The sequence below is a fragment of the Harmonia axyridis genome, chromosome 4, assembly GCF_914767665.1.
Source record: "Harmonia axyridis chromosome 4, icHarAxyr1.1, whole genome shotgun sequence".
NCBI lineage: Eukaryota > Metazoa > Arthropoda > Insecta > Coleoptera > Coccinellidae > Harmonia > Harmonia axyridis.
The window spans coordinates 985767-1002947 of record NC_059504.1 but is presented as its reverse complement, the minus strand read 5'-3'; the positions used below and the strand labels follow the sequence as shown (position 1 = coordinate 1002947).

Here is a 17181-nt window from a genome sequence, read left to right as displayed (position 1 = left end):
GAATCCAAATTATAACTTGTTGATCTGCGTATGATTTAGAATTCTTTTAAAATTTGAATTATTGATTGATATAAAAAACTTATATTCATATGATGGTACTAAATAAAATATTTTGCGGAATTTGACATCCTCTACAAGGAGGAATTGAATAACAAACAATTCAATAAAATTTGAACTATTTTTACCTACTTGACTTTATATTATTCACTTTGTTAATAGGGGTATTTTTAAAGAATAACTGATTTATTTTGTTATTTATTTTTATTATAAATATTATTACAATAATATATTACAAATTTGATACATGATAAAAATTCAATAAATAAAAATGACCTGCTGCTCATAATTTGAGTGAATCTCCATATGAAAAAATGAATGGCACGACTATGAACGTAAGGCAAGAAATTACATTAGTTGACATAACTGCACACATTAAATAATGAATTAGGGAATTAGCACTGAATAAAATAAAAAATTCCTAAAATATTGGATGAATTAAGCATGTTCTCAACATGTTCAATGGACCAATCAAATCATATCAATGAACAATAATAAATGATCGTGTTCATTTTTAAATAAACATCCTTTTATGGCACTTACTGAATTTTAGTTCTTCAAATTTGATTTAAATAAAAAAAAAATATTATTGATAGAATTTCTGTAATGAAAAAAAATTATCAAAATGAAACGCGAACATTTCTATTAGAGAAATCACTCTGATCAATTATTATCAAGGGCCAAATTTTTCCAGAATGTTTTTTTTTCTTGAATATTTATTGGTTTTGAATCATCAGTTCGATTTTATCAAATAAAAAAATACTCTGAGCAAATGCTAGTCAGGATTTAGTAACAATCACATTACCTTAATTCGTAAATATTGATGATTAATTTTTTAAACTATAAAAACGATTTTATACAAATATTTCCAGAAATATGATGCGGGACTTCATATTTCAAAAGTGGTAAATATAAAATATTAAGGGGAACCTACCTCTGGACATTCCTAAAATATTGATAGTATAGTGCATCAATTAATTTCTCAATTAAATAACCTTAGTAAATATTAAAAACCACCTCGATATATTGTAATTGATTTCTCGTTAATCGAACAAGAATGAACACAAGTTAATCCTCAAAGAATATGAGAATTTTAAGTAACAGAATAAATACTCGAATTTAAAATTCCTTCACATTATAAATTATTTTTGGTGGTGCTGAATTTTTGAGCTGTAACCTTTTTATATAAACAAGTTTCATTTTGTTGAGATTTAATTTTTTGTTGATGAGTATCTAGGAGAGGTTTTATTTTGTTGGTCAAATTTAAAAATATAAAAGCACATACTGGAACTTTTTTTGTCAAAATAAACTATTGTGTTCATTTAAATTTTAGTTAAAAAAGGGAATTCCTCATTAATGTAAAACGTGAAGAAATTCAAAAAACGCGAATGAACAGATTATAAAGATTTTCTTACACTAATTGGAAGCGCAATGCTGTATAATCCTTCATCGTTGAAGATTTGCCAATACAGCATGTGCAGCTTTTCAGAGATATCACCACTTAGGCTTAATAGATTTTTGTCAAAAAGTTTCGGCCTAATAAATTTTTTTCTTATATTAGCGAACTAGTTAAGTGTTCCTACATCAAAGGCGGATCATTGATAATGTCATTATTTCGAATGAGTTTGTTCCCACCTTTAAACAAACTGCACAAGGTCTTCCACAAAAATCAGCTTAAAATCATGAACCACTAAAAAAACGCAATCGAAAGAAATATGCGTAGTTTTCCGAATAGCCAAAACCATCCGGGGGTGGTATCATTGAAATACAATCTTTTGTAACAGTCAAAATCAAGGACGGAATTGAAATAACTCATCTATAAAAAATTTCTTATAAGTTTTAAATAATTAATTTGTACATTCTTATTTACAATTCCTAAAAATTCATATAATTACTTTTCAAGGTCCCTTTTTAGTATACACATAAGCATAAGCATTATAAAATCAAAATATAAACATGCATTTATTGCCGCAATAAGCTCTATGTTGAGATTTTCCTTCGGAGGGTGAGATATTGTGTTTTTTCTATAAGATTAATCAGTCTTCTTGCTAAACTTTTTCGGAATATTTTTCTTTGAAATGAGAATAATAATATAATTTAAAATTTTTTACATAACTTCTATTTCATAATTTAACAATTCACAATTCTTCAAAAATATATAATCCTACAGCCAGTTTATACAATTTTGAAATGCCTCAGATATTTTGTTATTTTACAGCAAATTATTGTAATTTTTCCAAAATTGCACCTTCTTTAATGATAAAAAATTGCAAATTGAATGCAAGGGTTTGGAACTAAAGCATAAAAGATGAATTTGAGTATTTTTCGTGTGGAAACGTCCAAGTCCAAAAAAAGGCAACATTTTAAATATTCAGCTTTAACAATCAAGAGAATTTATGTAATTTTTAGCAAGTTTCTTTCCAAAAAACCATAATTGTCCATAACAATCACTGTAGAAAATTTTCAATAGGAAAGGATTGAAATATATAATTGATAAAAATTCCCAACTAAATTCAACATATTTCATAACAAAAGGGAAGCTATTTGTTCGTGGGCCGTATATCTTCTTAAATAAATTCATACCTTCGAAAACTGAAGAGAATCTGAGGTTTGAACATGTGTAGAAATCAACCTATTACCCTGTATCTCCAAGTTTTGAATAAAATCAAATCGACAGTCGATTCAGATGAGTCAAAAAGCTTCTCGAAGTTATCGGCAATTAATTCAAAACATTATATCGAATGTGAAGGAACCTTGGTTAAATTAGGATTAAAATGAAAAAAATCATCATCAAAGTAAAATTGGATTATTGTTTAGGAGACCCACTTTTGAAGCAACGTTCAACGTAATAGACTTTTACTTGAATCGTTCAACAGAATCGGGTGCACAGCCTTGTTTTTCAAAAATATCGAAAAAAGATGAACAATACAAATCCAATTTTCCAATTTTCCGATTTATCCGATGTAACACTCATTCTTTCATAAAGATAATTTGATCTTTACCAAAAATAGAGACCTTTCTTCAAGCAACGACATCACTGTCTGGAGGTTCGATGGAGTTAAGATCATATCTTAATCAGGAATTTTGATATGTCATCAAGAGTTTTCCTCTTATGTCAACTGCTCGAGCTCCCTACGTTGGCCGGTCGTCAATCGAACATTATCTGCATGAGCGAGTTGACCTCTTTGAAGGACGTTCCTACGTTTCCGGGGGCGCTTTGTTTCTTGGCGATGAGCGATCGCAGGCTGAGCAACACCTCGTGGCACTTGATCGATTTTCTGTATCGCTCCTCGCGTGGTATATCTACACCGAAACTTCCGGTGGGTGCTTGCACGTTGCTCTTGATGACTGGGCCGAAATGCCTCAAGATCAATTTCAAAGTGTTTAGGCCTGTTATGATGTACCTGGAACGAAGGAATAGTTATTTATAATACAAGTGCAGAAGGCATTGATATTCTTCCACGAGTTCAAAATTCAAAAACGAGCCACGAAGTGGCGAGTTTTTGAATGAACAAGTGGTAGAATGAGCCTTATGAACGAGTATTATACATTATTTTCTCTAATTAATTGCATTTTTGTTGAAATTAATGAAATATTTCCATAAATATCATTTAGTGATTTTTGCATTGAAAAATGTTGGTTGGCAGAACTGATTTCTTTAAGGCAAATTGATGAATTGACAGGTAAAGCCGTCGCGGAAAGTTCGGAGTACAAACATATAATAATAAAATATAACCATGAAAACTGTGCGTTTTTGATATATTCTCGCACGATTTTGTTTTACAAGATGTGGAAGAATGAACGGAATAACCACAGAATTAGAGAAACATTTTTCAAGTTTCTTGGATCAATAACACAACTCTCGATAACTGGATCAGCAGGCGCTATTAGAACACAGAAAAACACCAGCAATGGCGCAGTTCTACTTGTCGAATGTCAAAAGATGACAGCTACTGAAGTGATAGATGACAGTTACTAAAGTGATAGATGACAGCTACTAAAGTGATAGCTGACAGATGGGCCATTTAAAATTAAACCTCTCATTAAAAAACCTTGTATAAAGTAATGAAAACTATTATCACTTACGGTTCATATTTGCTCAGCAAGAGTTCTTCCACTTTCGGCAGAACACAGACGCAAACATCCAAACTCCATATTGAACTGAAAATGAAGAGAAACAAATATGACATTACCGAACAAAAATATTGCTTTTGAAAGATCTTCTGTTCATCATTTCTAAAATCAAACTGCTGAAGTAAAGTTATTATACTTACTATCTGTCATTTAGAACTCCCAAGATATCGACTAATACGTGTAGGTCACCCATGGCGACTGCCATTTCTAACGCTGCTTTTATGTCTTTACTCAGGAATTCGTTCAAAGATAAATACAAACTTCTTTGCCTACTGGCTATCACAGATGTCAAGGGTTCGTGTCCCTTCGCAATAACTCCCAGGAGTTCTGCTCCGGTCATCGTTTGGTTCGAGTAACTGTACATCGTATGATTTTTCTGAAAAAAAAAATAACAGTTATCAGCAAAAGAATTTTTTTGTAACAATCTAACACTCACAGGAAGAAAATCATCTATATTCAAGCCGACAGGCTTATCCAGCGCTGCAGACACGATTTCGTTTCGTTTCACTGGCTCCTCGGGAGACAATTTCGATGAAATATAAATATCAGCCGTGCTGTGACTAACTACATTATCAGCTTTATTATCTACAGGCATTGTCCTGCCGCTATTGTTGCTGGGAACCAACGAGTTTCGACTTTTGGTGAACGAATTTCGCCTGGTTATGTTCCTCGAAGGGATCTGATTGTGGCTCTTGGTCAGGTTGGCGTCGGACAGGCTCTGCCTTATGTTGAAGTTGTTCTTGGGGGCCACCTTCTCGTCCTGACAGCTGGTCTGTCTGTTCAGCACGAGCTTCTTCTTCGGGACTTGCGTCGGCTTCTTTATGATGGGCAGGAAGTTCTCGCGTTCTTCCTGCACTTTGGCCACTTTGTTATTGTCGTAGATTTGTTCGAGATTCGATTTGGATCTGGAATACTGAGACGGCGACGTGTGGATGTTGCGGTAGTTGTTGATGGTGTTGTCCAAGGATAGGGCTTCGAAGCTGTCGACCATTATCAGTTTTTGAGGTTGAGTCGGATCTGCAACGGGAGATACACACCTGGTTATTTTTCGTGGGGCATTATGACAGTTAAAGAGAGATTTATTGAGCCACTAGGACTTTCTCTTTCTAGTCTGATGGTCCGTGCTTCGAATGCGCATATTTTCAGGCCTATTTTTTGACGCCTGGCATGAAATTCAACCTAACTTTCAAACCATAATATCTAAATTAATTTTTATTGAAATTGATAGAAGCATTTAACCAAATACCACCAGAAATAAAGTATATAAGAACTAAAAAAAAACTTTAATATTAAGCTTAAGTTGTTAAGTTGTAGATTTATTTTGTTTATTTTAACTTTGTTGTTGTTTTGAATATTTTATAGTATTTTACGATTATTTTTTTGTATATTGTTAAATAGGCCTTGTCACCAGTACTTGTACTGTATTAGGGGTCAAGAATAAAGAAGTAAATAAAATAAAATTTCCCTAAATATTGTTTAGTGATTTTTGCATTGAAAAATTTTAATTGGCAGAACTATTTTCTATATCAGAAATTAAATAAATCCGTGACAAGAGAATTCCGAGTACCAACATATAATAATAAAATATTATATGTGAAATCTGTGTTAAACTGAGATATTCCCGCCTGATTTTATTCTACAGAGTATGGAAGAATGAACGGATTTGCCACAAAATAGGAGAAACTGTATTCTCTGTGTAATTGAAAATAGCCCAATTTTTCTGTTAATTCTACAGTCATAATTAATTTCATTATTGTACAAAATATTGAAATTCCAGCAACAATGCAGTGATTCGACAAGATAATTGTTGTTTTGACGAATTCCTCTTCAATAAACAAACAGAATGAATCAGAAGACATATGTTTCGCATTGTTGTTATTATACAATAATACAATGAATAATATCATTGTTCTGTCAACTCCTATATAAATATTGTTAAAGATGATTCAACCATTAAGTAAACCAATCCTTGTCGTTTTGGTTTTATTTATTTTTTCGTGCTGTTATGACGACAATTTATGGTGCACTTTGTGAGACTTATGTATGTCATTCAGAAATGATTAATTACGATAATTACGCACCTGAGTAGTCGTTTTCTGGATGCAAATGCAAAGACGAAGGCGATTCTATAGGTGGAGGCGTTCGGACAACTGAAAAAAAATAAATAAATATGAAGTTATCGTTATAGTGTGGTGTTTTAATGATTACAAACCGTATTTATTTCTTTATATTTATGTAGAAACTTAGTAAACTTACAACTTTATAATATAGAAAGCACACTCTGTATTTTTTTTAAAAACTGTACCACAATAACAGAGAATGGCATTTATTGAGAAAAATAGGCAATTATAATTCTGCAATGAATGTACAGCTGTTAAAAATTGCTTTGAAGTATCTAAGATATATTTTAGTCCTAATATCTTAGATAATTTTTAATTTTGCTACATCTTGCAACTTAAAAAAAGTCTTAGTTACTTTAAGTATCTAAGTCACCGCATCTTAGTAACTTTTAAGTATCTGACTTACTATAGTTATTTCATTTATTTATTCATTCCCGTCTCCCAAACAGCAAAATCTACTGATATCAAAGACTAAGATTACATAATAGTTTTTAATCCACAATAATTCAATTGCAATTTATATTGTTTTTGTTGAATTATCTATCTAAGTATTTTTCAAAAGAAGCTGCATCTTGCAAATTTATTTTCCTGGATCATTTTTCTGAGGGCCAAATTTAGAGAATAAGATGTGTGGTCAAACAGTTGAAACCGCAATTCGTTCAATTTGACCATGTTTTTCATCGATTTGTGACAAGGAGCATTGTCTTGGTAAAAAAGAACCCTACAATGTTGAAAATTGTCAAATTCAAAAGGAAAGTTCGTCGCGAAAAAACGCCCTAAGCATTTATGCCGAATCATAGAATATTATAATAAGGCGTTTTATTACGACGAACTCTGCAAGAGCATGATAGAATCAGATCCAGACGGAAATTCGTCGCACAAAAACGCCTCAACATACAAAGTAACCATAGAGTATGATTTCTCATAGAATATGATCACCTAGGCGTTTTTTTGCGAGGAACTTTGCTGTTTGACGTGCAACCTTCTTCATTAGGGATTTAGATTTAGAAAACAACTTTTTATACTTCAAGAAAATGTACCGAAATAGCAAAAAACGACATCCGTCTAAGAAATTCCACATTTATAATTAAAAAATCGATTCCCAAAATCGATCTAATCGTGAATCACGTCAATAACGTTCAATCCAATACGCAGAAGGATCCCGATGACTCTTCATTCCTCAAACAGCACAACAGATACTTGTGCTACCTAACAATCGATTCGAAGAAACGTTTTTCCCACCGTTTCTTCGAAATTAGGACAGAAGAAACGTTAAATTCTTAATGAATCCCATTAAATCTCCGATTCAAGAATGGAAATGAGCTGACAAGTCCTCACGCAACGTCGAAAAATACGAGTAGGTGAAATTCGGCCAAGAAATACATCGCGAGTGACACAATAAGGTGGGTGACGTTCTCACACCGCGCACAAAGAATTGTATCGATGGGAATCCTGGTGAATTCGCCTCTCCGAAATCGAGCAGGCAAGACCGTTAAAGGCTTCTCTTACCGCAAGGAAGAATTCCCATGCTCAAAAAACTGGAATAACGGACAATTTCATAATTTACAGTTTCCTTCAGTTCGACCTATGGGTTTCGTAACAAAAACTACTATGCGAATTATATATTTACTACCGATGGTTTATTATTTCCTTCTGCGTCACATCATACCCGAAAACTCGAGAAAGGTTCAATTTTTTACGATCGATAAAAAAGCGATTAACGAAAGAAAAAAAAAGGTGGACCAGAGCACAAGTCTGCAGGGTCAAAGTTCGTTCGCTAACCACTGAGCCATGAATTTTTCGAAGTAAATATGTAATTAGGATAATCATATTGGGAAGGATATATTCGAGGAATAATATAATTTATATTCAGTATCATCGTAGCGATAGTTTTTATCAATTCCACGATTAATAGGTGTCCTAGAAATTATTTTTTTAATTTTGTTTCCTTGATTTTTTTGCTCTGAAAATTAGTGGATATTAATCTAGCCATGAGAGGATCAATGAGGAATAACGGCAAGCGATTTATGAAAAAAATTCCATGCGAATAACTCTTGAAACGGGTTTTCCAATAAGAGGGTTTACTTTTAAAGGGTGTTTTTTTTAGAGCTATAGAACTTTAAATTGCAATAAAACAACGATGGATTATTATTCGGTTGACATGAATTTTATTTATCCGCAAGATAATCTTGTGGCATTACATTTTAAATATGATTTCTGGCATTTGACCGCCACGGCTGGCTCGGATGTAGTCCAATCTGGACGTCCAATTTTCGATGACTTTTTCCAACATTTGTGGCCGTATATCGGCAATAAGACGGCGAATGATGTCTTCCAAATGGTCAAGGGTTTGTGGCTTATCCGCATAGACCAATGACTTAACATAGCCCCACAGAAAGTAGTCTAGCGGTGTTAAATCACAAGATCTTGGAGGCCAATTCACAGGTCCAAAACGTGAAATTAGGCGGTCATAAAACGCGTCTTTCAATAAATCGATTGTGGCACGATCTGTGTGACATGTTGCGCCGTCTTTTTGGAACCACAGCTCCTGGACATCATTGTTGTTCAATTCAGGAATGAAAAAGTTAGTAATCATGGCTCTATACCGATCACCATTGACTGTAACGTTCTGGCCATCATCGTTTTTGAAGAAGTACGGACCAATGATCCCACCAGCCCATAAAGCGCACCAAACAGTCAGTATTTCTGGATGTAACGGTGTTTCGACATAAACTTGAGGATTAGCTTCACTCCAAATGCGGCAGTTTTGTTTGTTGACGTAGCTATTCAACCAGAAGTGCGCTTCATCGCTAAACAAAATAAAATGGACGTAGTGCGCGATACGTATTCCGCACAGAACCATTATTTTCGGAATAAAATTGCACTATTTGCAAGCGTTGTTCAGGCGTGAGTCTATTGATGATGAATTGCCAAACCAAACTGAGAATAAATCACTTGACAGCTGTTAAATCGGTCGCCATCTTGAACAGTAATGCCAACTTAAAGTTATATACCTCGAAAAAAAAACACTCGTTATATAAAAAGTATAGTATATTTTAAAAGGAATCAATGGGAAACGATAGCCAAATGACAGCTACGGCTATGGTTGCAGCACCATATCCTTTTCATGAAATGTTCCATTCGCAAGTTTGGGGCCCTATGTTCTCGATAAGGTCTTGAATAGATTGTGGAGCATTGACATAGATCTTATCTTTCACGTGGCCACAAAAAAAGGTCAAAAGGTTTTAAATCACAAGATCGGGGTGGCCAATTGTAATCAATTGGCCAGAAAATTTGTGAATTTTAACAATATCACTGCGTTATTGAAACGTGTATCATTCCATTTTTAGTAATGGAGTAGTTCCTACTTGTCAAATGTCAAAAAATGACAGCTTCAAAAGTGACAGCTGCCTAGAAACCGGACTATTCAAAATAAAACCTCTTATTGGAAAACCCTTTGTACGCATAAATTTGCATTATCCAACTGGTACTTACGTGATCTTCCCTTGAAGATCTCCTCGTAATCGTGCACATTCGTGATGTTGGCAGACGTGTCTTCTTCCGGGTCCGTCCCCGAGGTGCTCTCTTCTATAGTCTTCGACAGCGATTTGGATTTTAAGGTTAGCGGTCTCTCGGCCTTGGAGAAGCTCCTACGGCCGCTGGTGTTGGACGTGAAGGGAGACACTGCCTCTATGGTCTTGGCCAACGGTTTCACTTTCAAGAGATCAACTACGTATATCTGGACGTCGGTCGAATGAAAAGATGCTCCGATCTGAGAAGGGAAATCGGAAATTAGATTTATATGAATCTTCCAGAAATTTCAAAGTATGAACCCATAGAGTAATAAACATAGATAGAGGAAGTATACGCAATTTTGACATGTCCCCAACATGGTTAGATTACGTTGTCGGATTGTGATATATTTTTAAATCCACAATTTTACAATATAGATATGAATGTATATTATATTGAATGAAATATATTTATTTGAGGATTCCCGATTAAATATGCAAATTTGAATATTTGGAATCCGATATTTTCCTAATTGTCGAATTTATAATAAGTAGAATGTTATTTTCTTTATCTGCCTGCTGAAATCTAAGGTTTGGCAACTTTTGCTCTCCTAATGTCATCGGTTGCTCCAAGTCGTTTGGCGCGCTTGAAGTTTGTTTTCAGAATTTCTGATATATTCAGGTATTTATTCCAATATATTTTGGGTTAATATGAAACGTTGATTCACTATGAGACATAAGAACTGCGTTCTTTGTGGATAAACTCGCGAATTGAGTGGAATATCGTATCACTGATATGTTTTCATTTCCGCGCGCTTCATGTCAAATTTGATAGTTCATGTTGGGGACAATATTTGCTTACTGAAAATGACATATACTCCCTCTTTCTGTGTTTTTACTCTGTACCTATTTGTAGTTATTAACTTACATAAAACTAATGTAATCTCATTTTAATAATAGGAATGATACAATTCAAAATAGTTGTAATGGCAACAATATTCATTATTTTTGACATTTCTAATTGTCATTTTATGTTCAGTCGGTTATGCCATTTAATCATGGAAATATACACGCTTCAACAACGTTTAGGAATTGTTGTATAGATTTATCAAAATCAGTGCTCATTTGTGATTACTGAGAGAAATGTATGTATTCGTTATTCATTTAATCGTCAGTATTCGTCGTATTGTAGGCAAATTTGAAAATGAATATTCTCTACATGATACAAAAGTACAGTACCAAGTACTGAGTCGTATTTGGTACCATTTTAAATATTTCTACAAAACGATGAATAGTGTGTCGATCAACTGAATAATGTCGGGTATCTTTCTATGATCAAATGGCATAACCTACTAAACACAGATGACATAAAAATGTCAAAAATAATACACAGTTTTGCCATTATAACCAAATATAATGAAAATACATCCTTTGATATTCGACATCAATAAGTGGTTATATACATCACTAATTATTTTGATTTCTCGTATTTCAGCAGAGGCGTAACTTCCAAAGGGGGGCGGAAAGATTCAATTACTTTTTTTTGTGCGCGTTTTTATCTCATAGCTTATCACGCTTCTCAGAGCTTGATTCGTTTTACATTAGAAAGTAGTCTTGTTGAAATCTGTTGATGGGTTGACATCAATTTCGAGTTATTTACAATTCAATTCTACGTGTTTGTTTAAACTTTCGAAATTAACTTTCAGGAAAATATTTATTTGTAATTTCCTTGGATTCCAAGAATACTCCAAGGGATTATAATTGTTTTTATCGTACTTTCCCAAGAGGAGAAATTATACTGTAAATAATATACTGAAATTAAAATATAAATATAAAATTATATTGTTTTGCGCAAAACCTTGACTGTCGAATGTACCGTAATAATTATATTTTATCAATTACTGACTCCTTTGAATTTCATAAAATATATATAGAAAAATAATAGTTTTCCCGACACTTCACACTGAGAATAGATACTGACATACCACCTGGACGGTATGTCTTGTTCAAGATCCATCATTTTTTTTTGTTCATTCTTCGCGGACATAAATAGAATAGAACAATTCCACGAGTAAATAATTGATTCCGTTTATAGAGCCATATATACAGGAGCGTATATTTATAGAGCACAACTACCGATGCAGGGAGTTTCCTGTGCACAATTCCTGTCGATTATATTGTCGAAAGTAATCGCACCATTGCATCGTTTCATTGGTTCCGATGACGAACCTTTGCAGAGATCGTTCGAGCGAAAAAAAATTCCAACCCCCTTGAAAAGCAGCAGCCTAATGGAAAAGTTGTCACCGGTTGATTTTTCTGAATTTTTCGTATCTTGAAATCTGAGAACAGAAAAAAGTCGCTGGAGGGCAGATCTGGCGAATACGGTGGACGCAGAAGCAATTCGAAGCCCAATTCATGCAATTTTGCCATTATTTTCATTGATTTGTGACACAGCGCATTGTCTTGATGAAACAGCACCTTTTTTCTTCGAATGGGGCCGTTTATGAACGAATTCATCCTTTAAACGATCCAATAACGCTATATAATAATCGCTGTTGATGGTCTGGCCCTTTTGGAGGTAATCAATGAATATTATACCTTGCGCATCCCAGAATACAGATGCCATAACCTTGCCAGCTGACTGTTGTGTTTTTCTACGCTTTGGATTCGGTTCATCGTGTGCAGTCCACTCTGATGACTATCGATTAAACTTCGGAGTGAAATGATGAAGCCATGTTTTATCCATTGTCACATATCGACGCAAACATTCAGATTTATTGCACTTAAACAGCTTCAAACACTGCTCAGAATCGTTAACATGTTTTTGCTTTTGATCGATTGTGAGCTCGCGCGGCACCCATTTTGCGCACAGCTTTCTCATGTACAAATATTCGTTTATAGGACTTTTTTCTTAAAATTTTCCTAGCAATCTCTTGTTTTCCTTTGTATACCTTCAAACTTAATTTTAGTTGTTCAATTTCACTAAATTACGGTCCAAATTGGAAATTTTCATGCCACAGAAAATAAAATTGACAATTTTCAGATAGAAAATATAAAAACAAAATTATTGCCAAAACCAAAATACATGAACTTTCAACATCCGGTATCTCGGAAACCAGCAATATCTGTATGAGGTATGCTGGTATGTTGGCCATTCTTAATGAATCACCCTGTGTCAGATATGATATGCAACATTAGTTAGGAAATAACAATCCGTATTCATTGCACAACTGAAGTATCTCCTAGAACTATTAAAGTTCAAATCGTAACTTTTCTTCGTATATAAACAAAAGTTCATTCGTCTCCTTTGTACGGTTGATAATGAGAAATTAATAAACCCAAACTAGCACCGGAAAAGAAACAAATAAAGTCCGAGATGAATGAGTGTTTGAATGGTTTTGTTATCAATGCAACATACATATTTATTTATCTACGTGCATTGTTACATACAATATGCATAGGATACTTTCACTTCTGCATATTAAGTTTGTTTGTTATGGGATATATGTGGGATTATGTTTGGTTTAATCCAAACCTTTTCAGTACCTACAGCGGTTCACTTTTTGGAGACGAAATTGAAGAAAAAACAGGATCTGTACATTTTAGTCATGTAGTATTTCGACTTATCTGGCAATATATTTTATTGAAAACAAAAAAAAAATTATTACGCTTCAGGTTTGAACCCGATTCTTTTGAAGCTTGAACTTTGCGGTGAAAAATATTGTAGCAATGTTTTTAACGGAATATTTGAAACAGTAATTTTTTAGAAACACCCTGTTACTTGAGAACGAATCAAGATCTGCCTTCTGACATCGTATTATTTCGAAGAAAGAGATCGCTATAATCGCTGTATCGCCCTCGAAAGCAACTATGTTAAATAATAAAATCGAATTTTGCCAATAAAAATGTGTTTTACTATGGCAGACCGGGGACTTTTTCATTGGCCTGTTAAACCGATATTAGGAAATGTGTGACCGTTTCACTTTTTGGCCTAAAAACGTATTCGACTAAGTCTATTATGAGTGAATGTTGCCAGGGATACAAAGGCAACGACCTTACGAAAATGTGTTTTTCATACTTCCGGGTTCGTTCCCGAAACAGTCGATAATAACGCAACCCTGAAAGCCTAAGGGGACTGACCTTTACACTTGAGGGTAATTTTCGACAAAACTACGAACTGACCAAACACAGAACGTTTCTTTCTGGTGTAAAAGTTGGCCTTACGTTTTTCAAAGAATATTTCACTTCAACCATAGCCGACTTTATTCTTTGAACACAAAAAACGATTCATAAAATTTGATTCAGCCTCACAATTATTGTTTGTAAAAATTTATGAGATGTAATTTGTTCAATAATTTTTTTTGCGATCGATTTTTCCATATTTGATTCAGAGCATTAAGATCACAAGCTCAAAGCACTACACGTTTGACGTGAGAAATTGAGAAAAGCAAGAGCTTTTGCGTGTTAAATCCTGTTTCTATAATTTTTTACGGAATTTATCACGTAGATTTTTACTTTAATATACTTTCTTCAGTATTCTGAACACAAATCTGAAGTGAAAACTTCTTGGTCTGTGACATAATACCAATAACAGCATACTTTCAGCACAATGCCATTTATAAATCTTTCGGACCATTTTCAAGTAGGAAAAAGCATATAAAATAATAAATGCATGCCTGAAAAATTTGATTTCTACATTTTTTACCCTTTCGATACATGCTATTGTAAAAGGTAATTAAAATTAGAGGTACAAAAGAAAGAAATCCTTTAACACTTTGTTTTCGAGATACAGGGTGGAAAAGTTTGATTTTTTTCAAGTTTTTTTTTCTCATAGCACCTTTCCTTCATAAGATGTTTAACTTGAATTTGGCATAGGTATTCCAATTCAAAAGTTTCATCATGTGATATGCTAATTTTGAATGCAAATCTACAGGGTGAGACTGTTTCTTGAACAGTACCCGCTTTTTTCCTCCTGAATTCTTTTTTGGTGGATCACTGGTCGTTTAGGAAAATGTAAAAAGAACCTTTCGCTCTGTATTACATTATTTGGTTTCTTGAAGTTTTATCGTATCTGATACCAATTTCAAGAAAAATATATCAAACAATTCTCTAATAATCCTCAGGAAAATTCAAAATATTATAAAGATCCAGTTAGTTAGCTGTGATGAATAAATTGCTTATAAGTTTTGGTACTTATTTACCCGATCTGTATAGTGTTTGTGGGCCCATGTTTATAGGACGTTTTTTTTCTTAATATTACCCAAGGAATCTCTCATTTTCCTTTGTACCTCCAATTTAGGAACACCCTGTATATGGCCACTAAATCATGGATAGATAGATAGATGCATGATGGACATTTTAGATTCAAATTGGTATATTTCCACTTAAATCAAGCTTTTCATTGGAAACATAACCTCCAAAGGATCATCAGCTCAGAAAAACACAATTATTTTATGTGCCCTTATCCTATATGTATCTCCAACTATTTGCAACAAAATTAGGACTAACATTTAAAAAAAATTTAAATCAAGGATCAGAATACTTTTTGAAATTTCATATAATTTGATGAACAGTCAGCTTTACCCTATAAGTATGATAAGAACAAGAAACAACTCACCAACTGATTTTGAGCAGAAGACAAGTCACTGATGCGACCCCAGTTCACGAACAGGGTGTCGTGAACCTGGCTCGGTTCCCAAGAAAACACCTTCATGTAGTCCGTTTGTCCCGTGAACAAACACTCACCGTCCGGATGAAACCATAAACACCTAACCGAACCCGCGTCTGATTCACTCGAAACCACGCTGAAATTCTCCAGATCGAAAAACTGTATCGACTTATCTTTGCTGCCAGAAGCCAACAAAAACTCGTTAGGATGAAACTGAACACACGTAACCGGAGCCACATGCTGGTTGAACTCCTTAAGTACTCGACCGACCCTTAGGTCCCAAATTTTAACGGAGGCGTCGTCACCACCCGAAGCAATCCAGTTGCCGTCAGGACTGAACTTCAAGCTGTTCACGGTAGATTTGTGTTCACTATAGCTCAATATACACCCTTTTTTCCTGCTGTCCCACATTTTAATCGTACTATCTGCACTACCTGACGCTAAATAATCACTGTACGGATGGAAATCTATCGATTTGATTGCATATTTGTGTCCGTTCAAGGTCCTGAGGAGTTTTGCAGCTTCCAGATCCCAAACCTTCAGAACACCCGCTGTTGATCCAGCACACACTTGTTCTTCTAGGTGATTGAACTGTACACATTCTATGGGAGTTATATGGCCGCTGAGGCTCATAAAACATGTGCTTTTTCCAACTGCCCATAAGTTGACTTTTTTATCATCACCTCCTGTTACTAAAACTCTTCCAGACTTGTGGCCCAACGAGACGCAGTTGACATTTGCATTGTGAGCAGTGAAGTCCTCTGCAATCAAATTAGCTATCATCATTCAATGTAAATAAAAACTTATATTAATTGTGTTTACAAGGTTTAAGTTCGCAAATGCTAATTTATTATGTATTATGTAAGTAAAACTCAACAATTTTTTAAAGCAAAGCCTCGTTGAATGATCCCTTAGCAAGAAATATTAAAATGAGATATTCATACAAATAAAACAACATAGTTTCAAACGAAAAATTCTACTGAATGAGTCAATATAATCAGTCCAAAAAATTCTACTGCAAATATTGAAACCCTAATAATGAAACTAATAAAAAAAAATCGTTTTTCATGTAAATATTGAGATAAAACATAAATGTAAAGCAACAAAACAAATGAATAACAGCATTTCACAATTTAGAAAATGAAGAGTTCGTAAAGTGTTCATCTCAAAAGTACACAATGCTCGGGAACTCAAATAAAAACGAATTGAAATGAAATAAGCAAACAAAACTTCTTTCAATGCCAATTAAACTTACGGAGTTTCCATGATCTTTTATTAGTCGATGCCATATCCTAAATATTTATGGTATATTTCAAATTTGAAAAATCATACATTTCAGACACTTTCACTTAAACCCAATAAAAAAATGAGCCATAAATGCACTTCCAAAGGTCTTAATCAAAACACCTGTTTGAAATCCTTGAATCTACCATAAAGGTTTTACTGTCAACTTAAAATGTGAGCATTCAACCAAAACTCAGATTGGAGAAATTGAAAGATAGATTATTTCTCAAATATTCAAAATCGAATAATTATCCAATTAAACATTATGAATCAAGATGTTGAATATTTTGAAACTGCAACTCCATTTAAGGTACAGATGTTTAATCTAATGAGACAGAAAACAATACAAGAAATTATTAAAACAATACACGAATGGACAATGTCAACTGTTTATTCTTTCCTGTCA

General features: G+C 33.9%; 1 protein-coding gene across 1 annotated transcript; it reads right to left on the bottom strand.

Annotated features, from left to right (window-relative positions):
- Nucleotides 1–242: 242 nt before the first annotated feature.
- LOC123678845 (katanin p80 WD40 repeat-containing subunit B1) lies at nucleotides 243–17177 on the bottom strand. The gene is made up of 8 exons (XM_045616087.1): nucleotides 16747–17177; nucleotides 15441–16252; nucleotides 9807–10083; nucleotides 6273–6341; nucleotides 4628–5208; nucleotides 4332–4567; nucleotides 4144–4218; nucleotides 243–3461 (listed from the first exon to the last, which is right to left on the bottom strand). Exons 1-8 carry the CDS (start codon nucleotides 16778–16780, stop codon nucleotides 3206–3208), a joined length of 2340 nt encoding a protein of 779 aa, XP_045472043.1. The 5' UTR covers nucleotides 16781–17177; the 3' UTR covers nucleotides 243–3205.
- Nucleotides 17178–17181: the final 4 nt, after the last annotated feature.